Source organism: Copadichromis virginalis, linkage group LG7, assembly GCF_057382275.1.
Source record: "Copadichromis virginalis isolate Kocher_CV1m ecotype Utaka linkage group LG7, C_Virginalis_male_GT1.1, whole genome shotgun sequence".
NCBI classification, from domain to species: domain Eukaryota; kingdom Metazoa; phylum Chordata; class Actinopteri; order Cichliformes; family Cichlidae; genus Copadichromis; species Copadichromis virginalis.
Genome location: NC_140624.1, coordinates 47,284,719 through 47,303,671, shown reverse-complemented (window position 1 = coordinate 47,303,671; position 18,953 = coordinate 47,284,719). Strand labels below are relative to the sequence as shown.

The 18,953-nt window shown below is 42.1% G+C and overlaps 1 protein-coding gene across 4 annotated transcripts in view; it reads left to right on the top strand.

The window, feature by feature from the left end:
- The window catches only part of ass1 (argininosuccinate synthase 1), a 51,460-nt gene extending 35,226 nt beyond the window's left edge, over window positions 1-16,234 (top strand). For all 4 annotated transcript variants that reach the window (XM_085463806.1, XM_085463804.1, XM_085463805.1 and 1 more), the window contains 7 exons: window positions 156-246; window positions 4,431-4,515; window positions 6,652-6,716; window positions 9,056-9,187; window positions 11,469-11,625; window positions 15,703-15,768; window positions 15,861-16,234. In XM_085463806.1, the coding sequence (XP_085319932.1) occupies window positions 156-246; window positions 4,431-4,515; window positions 6,652-6,716; window positions 9,056-9,187; window positions 11,469-11,625; window positions 15,703-15,768; window positions 15,861-15,909 (645 nt within the window). In that variant the 3' untranslated portion in view covers window positions 15,910-16,234. The remainder of the gene's footprint in view (window positions 1-155; window positions 247-4,430; window positions 4,516-6,651; window positions 6,717-9,055; window positions 9,188-11,468; window positions 11,626-15,702; window positions 15,769-15,860) is intronic.
- Window positions 16,235-18,953: the final 2,719 nt, after the last annotated feature.

Here is an 18,953-nt window from a genome sequence, read left to right as displayed (position 1 = left end):
TTCTGCCCGCCGTGTCCTCACACAACAGTCTCTTAATACTGTTTTTTTCTTCTTTTTTCTTTTTGATGAGGTCTCAAGAGGTCTGAGTTATTCCTCTCAGGGAGTGAAGTGTGTGAAATGGAGAGAGTGAGTGTGTGCCTTTGTGTGTTTTTCAGAGTCGTGCACCGGCTGACCTGTACCTGATGACCAAGAACCCAGAAGACTCTCCAAATGTCCAAGATGTGCTGGAGATAGAGTTCAAAAAAGGTTTGTGGGCTCGCCACATGTGTCACCTGTTGATCCCTCCATCAGTCTGCATCTGTCTTTTACCTGTTTTTGCAGTACTGTGCAAAAGTTTTAAGCCACCCATCGTTTCTTTTTGCTTTTATTCTGTTTCATTTTTGAAAGTTTTCAGTAATAGGTCTCCAGGTTTTTTTTTTTTTAAAGCTCTTTCAAAGTTTTTCTTTGACTGCTTTTTCACTCATTTTCAGCTCCGCCCTTGTATCTGCCCATTTTCAGAACACCGCTTTTTGTTAAGCCAATGATCAGTGAGTCATTCAAGCTTAAAAAAGACACCTGTATTGTCTACAATAACAGACAGCTTAGCAAAGAAACTGTTTTAAATGGTATATTTGGGTGCTTTGTTACTACCACGCGGTGGCAAAACACATAATTTGCTGTAATTTCTTTTGCTGAATCTTTGAAAAATGCCCAAAATAACAGTTTGACAGAGATGGCGTAGGATCAACACACAGAAGAGCTTTAAATGTCCTTAAAGAAGCCCAGAGAACTATTCCTGAAGACTATTTGAATACATTACAAGAAAGCTTGCCTAATAAGAAGTGTAGAAGAAGAAGAAGCATGTACTTTTTATACTGTTTCTGTTTGCACATCTTTTAATAAATTGCTGCACCTTTTCCCACAGTTTTGTTGCAAAATATAAAGAAATCAGGGAAGGTGCAAGCCCTTTACACAGTACTGTTCATGTATATGATGGAGGAGTTTGTATAGAACTTTCCAAAACACAGAGTAAAAAGTCTTTCACAGTTTGAATGAAAGCTACACATTAAAGATACGTATACATGTTCCAAGATACAGACAAATAATTAAACATGGAGTCACATATTCATTCCAACATACACACAAACAGATGTAAACGATGGTCCAGAGTAAAGAGAAAAAGATTAAGGGAAAGATAACCTGTAAAAATTAGTTTTCAGCAGCCGTTTAAAGCAAATCACAGATTTGGCCGGCCTGACAGGCTGAAGGAGGCTTTTCCAAAGTTTGAGCACCGCAGTCTCAAAAGCAGTCTCGCCTCTGACTCTAAAGTAAGAGGGTGGAACAGTTAGGAGACCTTGATTCAGCCATTTGAGAAGTCTGCTGAAGCGATGATGTCTCAGTAGCTCTAATAAAAGAAACAGGGGCCTGTCCATGTAGAGCTTCATATGTTAATAAATTTCACTGGGAACCAGTGAAGGGAAGAAAGAAGGTCTGTAATGTGTGAGAATATGCGTTCAGCACTAAACGGAGACTGGCTAAGGAGGACTGAGAGATGCACATCAAGAGCGAGTAAGAGTAATCGAGGGAGGAGAAGATTAAAGAGTGAACTAAAAGTTCAAGATGACTGAAGGACAGTGAAGGCTCGATTTTTGTGATACTTCGGAGGTGAAACCTTTATCATGCGAATTGAAAACAGACAATTCAATTGACCTGTTGCCATGTATTTGATGAATAATTGAAGAATGGATGTGGTGATGGAGGACCTGCACAGGGTTGGTGTGACGGATGAGCCACTGTGGTGACCTCTAAGAAGGAGGTGAATTATATGGAGGATAATCACGCAGTGTTTTTAGTGTCATTTCTTTGGCCTCTGCCTTACTTTGTGTTGCTCCATCAAACCTGGAGACATTCTGTTGCACGTCATGCATAAACATTCAAAAAATGTGTTAAATGTAAACATTTCGGAGCTTCTGTTAATCATCGTTAAGAGGTCGCGTCCACTATCGCTCACTGTCCACTGCAGGCCGTACCTCATCTTGTTACTTAACACTGATGGTTACAGCTGTAGGGCTACAGATCTGAGGCTGACTCAGCTGCACTTTATCACCATTTCTGACCACCCAGTCTTATCCCTAACCCCTCACAGCATTACTTGGTCCCAATCTGCCATGTTTGACCCGGGGGCACACACACAGGCCGGAAGCATTAACTCCAGCTAATACATTGAGCCCTGAGGGGCCAGGGGAACGCTCATTAGATATATTGCTACGAGGCTCAGGGTGAGTAGTAGAAAGTGTCACATGTTTGTGCAAAAAGAAAACTGCAAGACGCATCCAAGCCTGGGGCAAATGGCACAGATGTCCCTTCATCGTGGTTCCTCGGTCGAGGTTGAACTACGGCAACATCAATAGGCTGAGGAGACACTAGCGCCTCTGATTGAACAGACTTAGTGGGCAGCTTTATGAGCTATAAGCTATAAGGGTAATTTAAGGGAAGTTCAAAAGTTTAGCAGGAAATTTTAAAGAGCAAATGAAAATGCCTTTCAGTGGATCCGCAACGAAAATGGATACCCCGATCTCTCTTTACCAGTTTCCCCCAAAGAAATGTTTAACTCCGAAACAAGTTGCTCGGCGTCGGTTATCTGGAGATGCTTTTGTAAAACAGCGATGCTCTAGTAAAAGCCCGGTCTGGTTTCGCGGGCCCTTTGCATGCCTGTGCTCCATTTTCACACATATTCTCTGTGCCTTTTATTGAGCGCTCTATGACAAAAGCTGTTTTAGTTGTCCACACAAAGGCCCAAGCCTACTCCTCCCTCTGAGCACAAGATCAGCACAAGAATGTTTCATTTCATTCCCCCTCCCACCTTTTCATCCCTGCCTTTCTCACCAACGTTTTCTCACTGATTAAAAAAGAATATTTAACGACAGGAACCTTTCTACCCCCGTCAAACGCTCCGTTCCCCCAATCCTCTCCCCTTTTTTTAAGTGAAAAAAAAAATCATCCCTCCCTCCTTTCTTGCCAAAGAGGTAAGGAGGAAAAAGAGACACAGAGGAAAAATGTAAAGCAGTAATTTTTCCTACAACTGTGTCTGCGCTCCCATTGTCTGCACTGTTAGGCCACAAAAAAAGAAAAGAAACTGAAGAAAGGGGATCATGAGTGGAAAAATACCCCCTCGGTAAATGATAGAACCCAGAACAGCGCAAGGACGAAAAGAGCCGACCCCTGCACTCCCACGTTCAGACGCTCAGCTAATTTATTTAAACTTTTAATCTAATTATTAAATATCTAGGAGAGGTTTTTAAAAAACACACTGCCCTCTCCTGCTTTCACTCTTTTTTTCTTCTTCCCCTTCTTCTTCTTCTTCTTCGTCTTCCATGGGAGCCACCATGATTCCCGCGATATGAGAATGGGCTGTCAACAAAGCCCTTGTCTAAAAAAATTAGCCAAGTCCCTCACATGTCAGTCCCATTAGAGCTTAGCAAACGCTAGCTGAAAAGCAGAGAAGTGCTGCTCTTCTCTTCAAAGCTGTTTGACTGACAACTGCAAGCACGCTCAAGTGTGTGTAGGCCACGGGATGGACAGCGCAGCGGATTTCGTCCTGCTTCCTCCTTGCGTAGTCTTAAAAAGGATATATACCCCCCCTCCTTCCACCTCCACCTTTGGCCTGCGTTGCTTTATCAAAGGCCACGAATAAGCAGGTCTATGACAGTGATTGATGCGCACTTGGGTTAAGTGTGCGGAGAGATCGTGGGCGTCTAAAGAGCAATAGGAAGATGAGTGCAGGTGCTTTAGCTTCCAGCACATGCGCAAAACACACACAAGAAGTGAGAAGGAAAAAAACCTCTGAGCTGAAGAGAGTATGGGTAACAAAGCTGTGTGTGTAATTGAATTAGGTAAAGCCAGCCCACAATTTCACAGCTTTCATATGAGACGGGCCTTTGAATTTATTAGCCCTTCTCTCCATCTCCTTTTGTAATGGCTTTCACTTTTAGCTGGAGACTATTTATTTGACTGGCTGAGATAATAAGCGCTTGTCAGCAGATTTGATAAACTCTCCTTTGTTTTTTTTTGTTTTTATATCTGTTCAGTGAAAATTAATAATTTGTTTTTTAAGCCATTTGTCCAAAACATTTTTTTTAAACTAGACTGTGAAAGTAAACTTTATAACTCTTTGATTCTTTGATGTGTTTCTTGTGTTTTTGAGCGTTACATTAATTTATCAGCTGCCTGCTTTGCTGTAGTTGTTCTTTGTTGTATCAGAAAAACAGAGAACTTGGATATCAGCCTATAGATACAATTTTGTTCTGTTTGAATCTCAGATGTAAGAAACCATGATGTAGAGGATGGATAACGGCCTGCATCAAAGCTATTTTAGTTACTATTTATGATTCTGTTTCTATGTTGGTGTTAAAAAAAATCTTTTTTTCTAAATCAGTATTTTATTCCTGCAGGTGTTCCTGTCAAGGTGACCAATATGAACGATGGTATTTCCAAAAACACAGCACTGGATGTCTTCTCTTACCTCAATGAGATCGGGTAAGCATTTTTCTGTGGCTTCAAAACAACACGCACCTTCTGTGTACGCCTGTAAGTAAGCCTCTCTATCAGGATCGTGTCCCCAGAGGTGGAGCAGTGGTTAAGTTTACCACCTCTAGAATGATGTCTGTCGCTGCTGGCCCTGGGATCAACTTCCACCAGTTTTCCCTCCTGCGTTTCTCTTCCAGCCTTGTTTCCTCTCTCTGCTTTCCAACTGTCAGCGTAAATGAGAAATACTGAAGGTGAACCAGGCGACACCACAGAACAAACTGTTTTCCTCTGCTGCTTTTGGGTTTCAAGGTGTTTCCTGTGATTTTTATTTTACACACACTTTTTTTCTTTAATTCTTAACTTCAGACCTTCAGACTAATGCAGCACATTTCTATTGAGTTTAAGCACTCAGATTGTTTTCTTATTACAAAAGATTTTTAAGATGACACACACACACACACACACACACACACTCTGATTAATACATCAGGGGCAACTCTGGGGTTCAGCAAACCACGTCTCTGATCAGTGGAGGACATGCTCTACCAAGCAAATGCATCATTGTGCGAACAGTGCCCCTAATCTGTAGCCAGATGCTACAGGTGTGTGCTTTTATTAAACTTGTGCAATGATGTTGATGATGCATTCCTATGATTGCATGATTGGTGTGTATCTACCCAAGATATTTTGGGTTTATTTGAATTCTTACTGCTCTTTGACACAAGCACCCCAAAACAATAGCTGTATGGGCCACATTCAGGTGTCATTTTCCTGTAGTTGCTGTAGAAGCTGTTCATTCAGTATTAAGTAGCTGCGAGCCAAAGGGTCTTCAAGAATCACTTGTAGTAATTTATCGATCTCTAAATAAAAGAGTTTAACTTCAGGTAAAATAAACATTTATGTGTTATTTAAATGTTTTATGCCTCCACATTTGTAGTATAATTCTGATAAAGTCACAGCAGGCGGACATTGTGCCAGACACAACCCTGGTTTCTGGAGCTCTATTAGCCCTCTGTCCTCTAATAGGATTCCACTGGAATGTTCCAGATTTTGGAGAATTTCGAAGGAAAAGGGAAATCTGATAACAATTAAAAACACCTAAGTGTCAAGTGTTAATTTAAAGATCATGAGTAGGTCTTTTAAACTATGTATGACCATTTAATATTTCTACATTTCATTATCTGTTTCTTATTATCTCTTTCTCCGCCTCCTCTCTTTCATCTGCCTCAGTCATCATTGCTCTCTCTCCTCCCTCATTCTCTTTCTCGTCACCTTCAGCCTCAGCCAAGACTCCTGAACTCAAGTCAGGGGTCTAACAACAGAAAATGTGGGTAAACATGCTTATTTATTACTGGTACCGCCATAGTTAGTTATTGCAGATCCGACATGCAACCCTCGGACTGGAGACTTCCAGGTAATGTTAGGCTCGAGTATTTTAAAAATCGCCCTTTCCTTCTGACAAATAGCTTGGTTGCATTCTCACATCATATCAGAGTTTGTTCACTAAGTGTGTGAGCCACTTCAAAGAAAGTTTCTCTAACAGCAGCTAATGGCAGTGCTCACTGATAGAAAAGTTCAGCATAACTTCAAAAACTCACCTCAGCATTGCTGTCATCAGAGAGAAGTGGGATTCACTGTTTTACAGCCTCATTCAGAGTAAACAGGCGTGGACACCTGGTACAATACAAGCTGAGGTGAACAAACGACAGGCTGTATTCACTACAGATGAACTCCAGCTAAAATGTATGAGGTGACTCGGGCAGGTAAAAATGTAAAATATTTCAAAATATTTTTATTTCTGATTTATTGCTAAGTGTTGATATTATTCAAACATGTTAAAATATATAGTTTGCACAAATATATTTGAGCTGGAGAAACATGCTGGCCGCCCGTGGCCATTGTTAAGGAATGCATAGCAGCTGGCTGAGCGTGTTATTCGTGGACTTTTATAGGCAAAAAAGTGTAACACACATTTTCAATCAACAATTTCCACCTGTTTTCTGCAGTGTGGCCCAAAATGTCACACAGATTGAATAGAAGGGAATTTCAAGGTCAACAAATTAGGGAATTGGCGGAGCACTTCTTCCTTTTTGATGATCTAAATAATTTAGGAGTTTATCCAACAGTCTTGTCTTTAACTCTTAGGGGAAAACACGGAGTGGGCCGGATAGACATTGTTGAGAACCGTTTCATCGGCATGAAGTCCCGAGGTAAGACTTAAAAATGTTTTGTTCTTCTTTGTCTCTTTTTTTGTGCCAGATTCACCATTCCTGACTTACTTGAGCAATAATATCCACTGTAAATGCAGTAAGGTGCATATATTTGCACTTACTCTGAACTGCCTCATAGTATTTTAATTTTACATGCACTGAAAGCCTTCCTTTCAACATCCAGAGCTTTCATCCAATTTGCAGTTATTTTACATGAATGCTTCAAGTGTCACCTCTGCTGTTCTACTTCCATAAAAGTGGGCCGGGTGGCGAGCACGCTTCTTAAGAGAAATGTTTTTCCTGTGGTTCACCTGGAATCATAGACTCCAAAGTTGCTTCCATTCACTTATGCATGCACACATACAGAAAACACACACCGTGAAGAGGAAAGGTGCACACGCTCCAGTGGATACACACAAATGCACAGTCGATCACGTATCTGCGCACACATCGCTCTAGGATGGTTTTTTTGTCTCTTTATCTTCGGCATCAGCAGGCAACTTGAAAAGCTTCTTTGTTAGGTCTCTATATGTATTACCACAGCAAATATACAGGGCCAGCGAGCAGCCCTGGCCTTGCGAGACACGCTTACACAAACTGTCCTCTTCCTCCCCGACACTATGTGCTATGATTGGCAAATTGACTGGCCAACAAACTGTGGCTGTGGCACCACTTGGCAGGTAGAAATTGGAAAATGGGAAGCCCACTTTTCTCTCCCCTCGACTGAACAAAAGATCAAAGCTGTTTCCTACACTGAAGCAATAGGAAGAGGTGGAGCAAGAGGTGCCCGAGTGGTTGAATAACTACCATCAAGTGTTCACGTTGCTGTCCTCGGAAACGGCACTCGTGTTAGCACAATAGAAGATGGGAGGAATTGAACGGGGACATGTCATTTGTGTTGGGTCATATTTATTTGTGTGGGGTCAGGGAGGCGGCAAGGATTGAAATGGTTTGTCAAGAATCTTGTCACTGTGCTACAAAGCATTCAGCAGCCTGTGTGCCAGACTAACATTTCCCTCCTGTCAAAACACTGTCAGACCTCTGACCAGTGCACCCATGATGGCCTCAGCAAAAAGCAGTCGGAAATGACCTCATCTTTTGATGAGCGGGCTGCCTCGTCAAAAACTGCTGTCAGACATCAAGATGCTGGCTCTAAAAATACTTATAAAAGTCTTTTTTTTTAATGTCTTCATCTAAAGAGTCCCACCAATAATTAACCAGCTCATCTTGATCTAGAACAGGGGTGGACAACTCCAGGCCTCGAGGGCCGGTGTCCTGCAGGTTTTAGATATCACCCTGGGTCAACACACCTGAATCAAATGATTAGTTTGTTACCAAGCCTCTGGTGAACTTCAGGACATGTTGAGGAGGTCACCCCTGATCTAGAAGATATTTAGCTTTATTCGCTTGCTTGCGCTACCTGTTTATGCTCAGCTAACAGTTTGCCTGAAGGGTCAAAGAGGATCAGCTTAAAAAGAATAAATTCCTGTCCTGAACCCCTGCAGGCCTGCAGCCATGGTTAGCATACCTGCACTGACTGTATAAACCTCAAAGCCACTGGATTTTCTTTCTTTAAGCCTAACTAAACTGCCACTGTTGGGGCTTAACCAGATAGCGTTTCATTGTTTCCTACTCTCCGTGAAGCTAGTTCTGTTTTTGGAGCACTTAAGCCGAGTTTTGTTCGGGGGCAGTTTTAACTCATTTATCTGATCGAGCCTAGAATGGAAATGTCTTTACGTGCCCTCCGTGGCCCAGGATCTCCAAAAAGCCACAAGCCGCTCTTGCGGCAGCCTTTTTGAGGCTTTAGACAATTAGCGGCGTCACTAATGCTTTGTTTTTTTACCTGCGAGCACAAAATAAATGCTTCTCAGATCAGCGGTCTTTAGGCTTGTACAGATTCGGATTTTACCTGACATTTAAGTGACAGCTTCATTTCTCCTGTCATCTACCTCATCTTTTCTCCCTCCCTGTCCAGAGGGGGTAAATTGCAGGGTAGTCAGAGCCGTGGTCCAGACTCCGGGCTGACAGGGGCCTCCTAACCTGTCACAGGCTGATCCATGTTTTGTGAGCACTGTGAAGGCCTGTCTGTCAGACGGCTGATGTAGTTGTTTGGCTGCAGTTAGTTCAAATGAACAGACCTTGTAGTTTATGTTGCTATGAATGGCCTGTGAAGATTATGCCTTGGAAGTAATTATGTGCACTATCCCAGTGCCTCTAAAAATATGATATTCATGAGCAGTCAGGCTTGTAAAGGTGCCAGCACTCTCATCTAAAACCCAGCTGAAGTCTTTTGTGCAAGTTTGACTTTGTTTTGTTGATTTTTGCTTTGGTTTGTTTAGGGATATATGAAACCCCAGGAGGTACAGTTCTGTTGAAGGCCCACTTAGACATTGAGACCTTTACCATGGACAAAGAGGTGCGGAGGATCAAACAGGGGCTTGGTATCAAGTTCTCTGAACTTGTGTACAATGGTGAGTGCCCAAAATATCTCATCTTAATTATGTTGTTTCCTCTTATTCTGTTTTTCTCCTGTGCAGTTCCTGCAAGAAAGAAGCAAACACGCTCAGTGCATCCGTACACTGCTGTGTGTTCAGTGTGTTTACACGTGTGTGTCGAGCTTTTCTCGGCTCAGGTGTCCTAATCCTCCCTTCTGCTCACTCTTCACCTTCATCCACATAATAGGATCAGTGCCATTACAGACTGACTACTAGGTTGCTTCAGTTATACCCTCCAGAGGCAGGAAACACACACACACACACACACACACACACACACACAAAGGTGATACTTTGAGGAGGAGGGCAGAGATTAAACCCATTGTGGGTTTAAATCATTAATAACTCTGCAGATAGCAGACGGCTGGTAGTGGGGCTTATGTTAACAATCCACCTGTTCAGCATCTGTTTTTTTGCAATATTTACCTAAACAGTGTTTTATAGGAGAAGACACATTTGACACTAAACGACTGATTAGCGGTCAAATAAATGCTTAGTTGATTAAAATGAATCTAAATCCGCTTGCAGAGGTTTAAAGAAAGCCCAAATCTTAAAGCATCACTTTCACATCACTTTTGAAAGCAAAAGACCAAAATGACGGATTTCTTTGATTGACGATTTAAAATAATAATTCGTGTAATCTTCTCAAACAACCACTTAACAGAGCCATGCTGGCATCTAGAAGCAGCTAACACGAAGATCAAAAAAGAAAGGAATGATTGTCTTTGAACATGGCCAGATGATGAGGTGGAGGTCAGCCTCTGGTGAGAGAAGGACCCCTGCTGAGTGGGGTGTGACTGACCTCTGAACATATATAGACGTGTCCCTCGCCCATCTGTCTTAGTGACTGATGATCCAGCTCATCAAAATTGGAGAAAAGAAAGGGGGAAAGGATCTTTACCTGAGACAGAAACGAGACCAGAGCAGAGAAAGAATTGTATCTCATAAAAGAGCGAACAGTCAGATCTGTGTGGCCATCCGTACTTGTATTCAATAAATAAGGAAAATACAGTGGAAAGATTTTAAGCAGTTTAGATGTTAAATTGTTATTCATGTGCCCAAACGTATCCATTACAAGGTGTCCTGATTCCAGGTGTTTGGCTTTACATGAAAACAAAGAAGCAACAGTGACGACTAAAGTCCCCAGAAAAACAACTTGTTTAGACCAACGTGCCTCCCAAGTGTCTTTGAAAAACCATTTGCAGGTGAACTGTGAAGATGGATTTTTAACACTGCATTAAAGTAAATAAGAAACACAAAGTCAAAAGCTTCCAGGTTTTATTATAGCACTTATGTAGATCTTGGGCTGTGTGAGCAATACAAAAGTCAGCAACACAAGCACTTTTCCACAGTCGTGTAAGCAACAGGTAAGATCTTAAGAGTACAATAGTTTCTTTTTCTATAGTGTCCACAAAACAGGTGGACATGGCAACCATGACGATATTCAGTGGTTATTTTGGAACTAATATGAAGCCTTGAACTTCATTTATTATGGATGAAAAGCTAAATAACCAGCTAACGCTAACTAAGCTTAGTTTGCAAGGTGCATCCGTTCACTATGCGAGTGCCTCACATAAACCCTGATATCTTGTAGTTGGTTCCAATTAGCTTACAAATAAAGTTCACAAAGTTGAAAATCCTTCCATTAAAACACTTCAAAGATAATCTAAGGGTCCACTGACTCCAGTTAGCAGAGGTGAAGCTTAGCAGATGGTCTGCATCCACCTGTCATTCAAAGCATCCACATAGAAAGACACTAGAAGGAGAGGGAACCGTTAGTGATGTGAAGCAGGCGGGTCCTGATTAAACCTTTTCCCATTTTTGAAGGGACTGTTTAAAGTGATGACTGATAGAAGTGAAACGTACTGCTGACGTGCTAACTAAGCTACAGGGTGACCTTGAATAACCAATCATGACCAGCTGGCAGCTGTAAAGTGACAGCAATATATCACTGCTTTATATGTGGATGGGCATCTATAATGCATCATTTTAAGCCTTGTTACCATTAATACTGGCAAGTTATTAAAATATTATCTATGAACTACTTATAAATAGGCTGTACACATGTTTAATTATTCTCTAAATATGGGATCTTTGATGGGGATTGACTCATTTTTGTGTGGATGCCTCAAGTGGTCATTCGAGGAACTGCAGGGTTTTTTTTTTGTTTCTTGTTTTTCAGCCCTGGTTTTGTCTTATCTCTCCATCTGCCTGGACTATAATAAAAACAACTCCTAAACCAACCCTTGCATTACAGGTTTCTGGTACAGTCCAGAGTGTGATTTTGTGCGACACTGCATTGCCAAGTCCCAGGAGAACGTGGAGGGCAAAGTGCAGCTGTCTGTCTTGAAGGGTCAGGTCTACATCCTGGGACGAGAGTCACCCAAGTCCCTGTACAACGAGGAGCTAGTCAGGTAAGCAGAGGATGAAATACAAAAAAGTGCATATGTGTGTGTGGTTGTAAGACAGAAGTGACAGCTGCGTGTGGTGCTGCTCTGGTGCATCCACATGTTCACCAGTCGGCCTGTTATTAGGTCACTTTGACAAAGCTCTCTGATGATCTCCACATCAGCATACTTAACTGACCCTGCCTCACAAAGACATCAGAGAAGTGTCAGACTCAGTTCCTGCAGGGCAGACCTCAACACCCCCCCTCCGCCCCGGCCTCTTAGCTGTGGTAACAGTGGGTTTGTTCAGGAGGGTGACCCCTAATGCCCTCTGGGCAGGCTCAGCACTGACCAAAGTGAAAACCTCCTCCATATGTCTCTCCATCTCCACGTCAGTCACACACACACCAGTTGTACCCTAAAGTCAGAGAGCTAATGGTGTTTTCAGCCAGACGAGAGAGGTGATTTCACTCGGCTTTTAAGAGGAAAGCACCAGCATGTCATGCTAGTTAAGCAGGTCAGAAAGAGAGACACTAAAAACATGCCTCACACAGTCAGCCATTCAGTTCCTTAGACTGGTTTGGCAAGCGAAACAGCCAGTTTAAAAAAAAGGAGAAAAAATCAATACGGTGAGTGTACATTTTGTCCTGTGAGAGAGGGGGAGATAAACAGAGATTATACTGTACTCAGACCAGGCACGCAGCCAGCTTTAGTAACCCATACTGGCTTGTTTCAGTTTAGTTTTTTTTTACTAATATTCAGTTTTTGCTAAACTTTCAACTCGTTTTAGATAAATTATAACTCCTCATTCCTTTAAACAGACAATTTGCTGTATGGTTTTAGTTGATGAACGCTTGTGTTTTGATACGAGGCTTCATTTTATAAAGTCACATTTCTCAGCAGGGATGATACGTCTGTGTGACTCAGTGTTGTGTTGCACCATCGCAAAGTCCTCGGGGCCACTGACAGATGGGCCAGTGGTTCCACATAAAGGGGCTCTTTAGAAACATCAGCCCCCCAAAAAACTCTCACATTAGTCTCAAATTTAGTCACTCACACTGACACACGGCTTTATTTCTTACCCACGGAGAGCAGGTTTTTCTTGATAAGGTGTTGTCTTTTCAGGAAAACACACGCCTGTGACTACAGACCTGTCGCCCTACATGCTAAACCTGAGAATAAATGCTTGAATTTACGAGACCAAGCCGACTCTCAGGTGCCTTTCAGCAGTTAAAAGCAAAAAGATATTCAGTTTCATATATACTTTTCTTTGTTGATCGTATACAACAAAGAAAAGTATGAAATTCTTTATATGTGGCAACGTGAAACCAACAAATGTTTGGGTTCTTACTAAAGTCTTAAGTAAGATGATGAAGTTATAAAGAAAATAGTCGTAATAGTTACAAAATTGATTTTGTTCATCTTCTGGCCTCTTCTATTTGTGCCGCACCAGTGCTCAGTTTCTGAAACTAGTGTTAGCATTAACATTTAACAACAATGAGGAAAACATGTCATACATTGCAATTTTTTAAAGATCATAGATCTCACTGCATTTTATAAGATCTGTGTTTGAGATACAGAATGTGCATATATAGAATAAAGACACTATTTTATTTCAGAGGTGCTCCTGGTGAGCTTTTGCTTTCGGTATGTAATTTTGCCTCAAAGTAAGAAAATAAAAACTCAGTGATACACCTGAAACAGGAATACGCTTTTATTTTTTCTGTAGTTATCGATAGCTTTCTCCAGGTAGCTGAGATGGTGGGACACCAGTATAACCAGAGTAGCTGTGAAAGCTACCCAATAAAAGAAAAGGAGCAAAAAGGGATAGTGACAGAAGCTAAAACCAAGAGTGAAACTTAGAAGGGGATTTGCTCAATGAAAAGAGCTCCAGGACTTGGGAAGGTTCAGAAGTTTCAGCTGGAATTATATCTACTAAATCAGTTAGCAACAAAGCCTAACAGCCTAATACAAAAGGGGCTTTAAAATGGAGGCAGCGGGTTAGGGTGCAGGGGGGAAGTTGTCTATTGGCACTTTAGAAGAAACTTTATTGGATTATTCTTTAATTGAGAACAATGGATAAAACAAACTGAATGAAAACTTGATCTATTTCGAGAAAATGCAGTGAACCAGAACTTAAGTGCTTTCTATTGTACAATAAAATGCATAAAATCCCCTAAAAATAAGTGTTAAAACACACTCATTGGCTACTTTAGTAAGTATTGCAGCACTGGGTTGGACCCCCTTTGCCTTAATCTTTTATGGCACAGATTCAGCAAGGTGCTGAAAACATACTCCTCAGAGGTTTTGGTCCGAATCGACATGACAGCTTCACACAGTCGATGCAGATTTGTCAGCTTTACATCCATGATGAGATGATATCCTGTTCCAGCACATCCAAAAAGTGCTCTACTGGATTGTGCAGACCATTTGAGTACAGTGAACTCATTGTCATGTTCAAGAAACCATCCTGCTGGAAGGAGCGATCAAAGGACAGGCACACAGTGGTCCTAAAGGGATGGACGTGGTCAGAAACAATACTCAGGCAGGCCCCAAAGTGTGCTAAGAAAATATCAAACACACCAACAGGCTGAACTATTGATACAAGGCAGGATGGATCCATGCTTTCATGTTATTTACGTGAAATTCAGACCATGCCATCTGAATGCTACAACACAAATCGAGACTCGTCAGATCAGGCAATGTTTTTCCAGTCTTCTCCTGTCCAATTTTGATGCCTTGACCATGTCTACATGCCTAATCGCGTTGACTTGCTGTCATAATATTGGCTGATTAGATTTTGCTTTAAAAGCAATTAACCGAGCGTTCCTAACAAAGTGGCCATGCCAGACTTGTTGGAATGTTTTCCAGTTTCTACAAAACATGTAAAACTACTTAACAACACATTTTTATAGATGTAATATGTCATTGATATACAAACGAGTACTTACTTATGTATTAGATGACAAGCTTATTGTGAATTACTTCTTCGTTGCCACTGACAGATGGACGTACCTGACAGCGATACACCTGGAAGCAGCAATCTCATACACACACACTCTCACTTATTTGCCACTACATGAAAACCTGTCAAAATCACACACACACACACACACATAGAGACCAGATTAGGCATGAAACCCCCGCTGACATCCTGTTGGCTCTCCACAGGCAACAGTAAACGGCGTCATTAACACAGTAGTAATACAGCCCTTCGCCGCACCCATCTGAGACAGAAATGTCACCCTCCTCGCTCTCAGCAGTCTCCGCTCTCAATTAGACTGCAGGGTTTCTTAAAGGAATACACAATCACATGCTTGCAGACACACAGGCACAAAGTGCTGTATTCTTTGTGGCCACTCACTCATAATGGTGTTCAGGTGCTGGGCAGGGAGCCTTGTATTGAGAGTTGATGATTTAGTTGTCGGCCTTTCTTTTTATAGTGTTTATCCTATCATTTGTTGGCAATTTCCTCTTTTGCTAAGTGCTTTTGAAGAATGAGTGCAAGCTGTACACCGGGAGTTGGGGGTGTCATAGAAGGAGAGGACTCAGTAAGGGAGTGTATTAAACACTGCAGGTAGAAACTGCTGTAATTACACAGCACACGGGCACTCTTTGTGAGACACAGTAAGAAGAGATGACTACACAACAAGCAGCCTCGACAACATGGGACAACGCACCGCCGCAAGTTATAGATTTACTACTTTTTCACAAGAAGTGGATAAACTGGAAGACAGACAGCAGATTACAAAATCATCTCAACACTTAGCTCACAGTTGATATGATGGGTCTTTTGTGTTCTTGTATGCGTGAGCGTGTTTTCATTCTGCTGTGTTGATGCGCAAGCAACTAAAGAGCATTCAGAGGAAAATCAATTGGGACACTGTTTCAAAAGATTATCAATGATCCAGTTATCCCAGCGGTTGATGAGGCTCTGTCTCTCTTTATGTTCACGCCAGTGACGGCAAACACTTCAATCAGTTTGTTACCCCACTGTCCTCTAACGTTTGCCTTCAGTGTTTGGTCCCTCCTTAACTGATCCCAGATTTGAAGATTGCTCCCTGTTGGCTCACCTGCTTCTTTTCTGACTTCTTTTTGTTTCAGCATGGACGTGCAGGGAGACTACGACCCGTGTGATGCCTCTGGATTCATCAGGATTAATGCCGTCAGGTTAGCGTTCGCCTTAAAACCAAAGAGTGACTGTTTATTAAAGCCAGCTCACACCTATGCTTCATCCTTCTTTGTATATTTTTCTGCCACAGGTTAAGGGAACACCACCGCTTGCAGGGTTTGTCCAGCACCAAGCAGTAGTTGGTGTCAGTTGTGGAACAACACCTTCTTTTCTTGTTTTCTCTCTCCATGACATATTACAAACCAACAAATTTTAGTCTTTGTGCCTCTAGTATCTACCTTATGCCTTATTATGTAGTGTTGGTTGTATTAGCACAATAGGAAGCACATCATTTTCATAGTTGAAAGCACGTAACAGCAGGATTGGCTCACTCCAAAATATGAACTGTGGATAAACTCTTGATATGTATTTCTTAGTATTTGGTTCCCTGGAATTTTCTATTCTTGGCATCATTATTTTAATACCATGAACTGTTTGTATTCAAATAAAAAGGGGTGAAATTTCCTTTTTCTTTGTTTCTCTTCCACTTTTTGGTGTTTCATTATAAAAAGCACAAGTCATTTATGTCTTTGGCAGACTGTGTATTTGTTTTTTAGTTTTAATGCATGCCTGTTTAAGTCTTGGGGCCACACTCGGTGCCCCGAGGAAGCCGTGTCATATTTTACAATATGCAGATGTAAGGGGAGCGCTGCAGAAGTGAGCATAATGGTTCAGTGATAGACACTGAAGTGGAAGCAATGAGGTCATTTCTGAGCTCAAATGGCACAAGTCAGATGGAAGGAAAACCAATTGGACGCGATACATATGTATATTCGCCAAGCATGGCGTCCCCACGCTTACACGACAGAGGCAGGAGGGGGTATTGTAAGGTTCACTTACAGCTTTTTTTCTTTTCTTTTTTTTAAATTGGAAGGTGGTACATTGGTTAGCACTGTTGCCTAATAGAAAGAAGCTCCTGAGATCAAATCTAATCTGGGGCCTTACTACGTGGAGTTTGCAGGTTCCCCTTGTGCATGTGTGGGTTCTCTGCAGCTAAACCAGCTTCCTCCCGCAATCCACACAGACATGCATGTGGTTAGGTTAATTGGTGATTCTAAATTGACTGTAGGTGTGAATGGAAACGGTTGTCTGGCTCTGTGTGTTATCCCTGCGACAGATTGCCGACCTGTCCAGGGTGTACCCTGCCTCTCGCCATGTGATAGCTGGGACAGGCTCCCCTGCAACCTTCAACTGGATAAAAAGGAGAAAATGGATGAAAAATGGGTACGCTCTTTTGGATGACTATTTAAAGATCTGTGAATAGGTGAACGTGGTGCAGTGTCGCTCAACAGGAAGACTTGAACGGGAATTAACAAGATTAGGAAGGAAATCTATAAAATTAGCTTTAATGTGGAGATTAAGGCATTAGGGAACAAAACTACAACTGTACTGCTGAAAACACGAGTAAAATATGTGTATGCTAATGTGGCGGGTTATTGTTACAGCGGCTTTTCTGAATCAACTGAAATGTGGCAGCAGATACTAAGTGCTTAAGATGTCGATGTTGTATTGTGACAACATTTTGGAGGTCGACAAATTAAAGGAAATACTGACTTGTTGACCTCATTCCTTTGCCCCCTCGCAGCCTGGATACTCTGAAGGAAAAGGTCCTCTACACTACATTTCATTAAACCAAGGTTCGTGTTATACCATGACAAAGCAGTGAAGAGCATTTCTCTTCAGTTTAAACTTTCTCGTTCACTTTTTTAACCTGGATAACTGCAGCCTGTTCAAACACCATTACTGGTATAAACCACTGGGGTCTAAACAGGCGCAAAACAAACACTGTCTAAGCCGTTTTAAGAGATGCACTGCAGCCCTGAACATTTCTATTAATCACACAGCAGAAGTGCATGTGAGAATGCAAATGTTAGCTGGTCTTCAGCCTACCGGCTTCTCATTATAAAGTCTATGTCATGTGGGATTGCACTGATGTGTGAATACATCTGAAATGGACCATTTGTGGTTCCTACATGTGGAACAGCTGTGGAAAACAAAACTGCAAAATTCATGTTAAAAAAAAAAAACAGCTTAAAAGTCTTTGATGTGCAGTCCTTAAGCATATGCTTGCCCCCCTGGATTGGCTTTGAAAACCCTTAAAGGAAGATGTTACTACACTGAGCGATGACCTCTGCCCTGTGAAGAATCATTTCTATTCTGATGGGAGTTGTCTCTTCTTCCATAGAGCATCAGGCCTTCAAAGTAAATACAGTGGACACACTGTGATTGGAAAGCACTCTCCCTCATCATAATAGAGGCTTCTCTTTCTACGTTTTAGGTGTTTGCAATTTCCTTTTATGGTTAGATGTAAAAATAATTCTATGCTGTAGCTGTTTCTCTTCTTCTTCCCTAGTTCCCACCACTGAGAGATGTCAGTCCTGTATCGAAGTGCTGGGTACGCTGTGGGCCTCATATTAGGGTCCACAGGCACAGGAGACCCCCCGCCAGGTCTAATGGGCAAAGAGGAATTCTCGGACCCTTTCAGTCCTGCAGCAGCCACTCAGCCACTGCACAATTACACGGCAGGCGTCTCAGTCTTTGCCTGGTCAATTACCAGCCAGTCCCTGCATTTACTGTTGTGCGCACACAGGTTGTAAGATAATCAGTGTCCAAAATTGCCCGGTTAGAATGAAGGGATGGAAGGAGAGTTATTCAGATTAGTCAGTCAAGCTGAAGGGGTGGCAGGAGGGATGGGGACAGCTATCAATCTCAATCTGGCTTCAGTGGTTGGAGAGGGGGAGGATTGTGGTGACCTTTCTGTTTTGTTTCTAGAAAGATATGATCCTGTGGAATTTTTTTACTGATATAATAGCTTGCATGCATTTCTTTTCAGAATTACAAGGTTGCGTATTGAAGTTTTACTTAGGTGAATACTGCTCTATCAACAACTCTGCACGTGTGTGTGTGTGTGTCTACTTACCATATCACATGTCATATCCCATCCGCCACCCCCTCCCTTCTACCTGCCTGTCCGGCCAAGCAGGTATGAAAACTGTCCCACACCTGACCAAGGGAATTAATCATCCTTGACCCTGGACCAATTACCCCTCATTACCCACTATGTCTTCCTCTCAGGGGAGAGTTGTGTGACAATAGAGTGACATGAAAGTCAGCGGTAGCACAGGACCGATGGACACTCCTAATGGACACTTCTGTGCGACTGTGTCTTCTCAGGAGGCCAGGT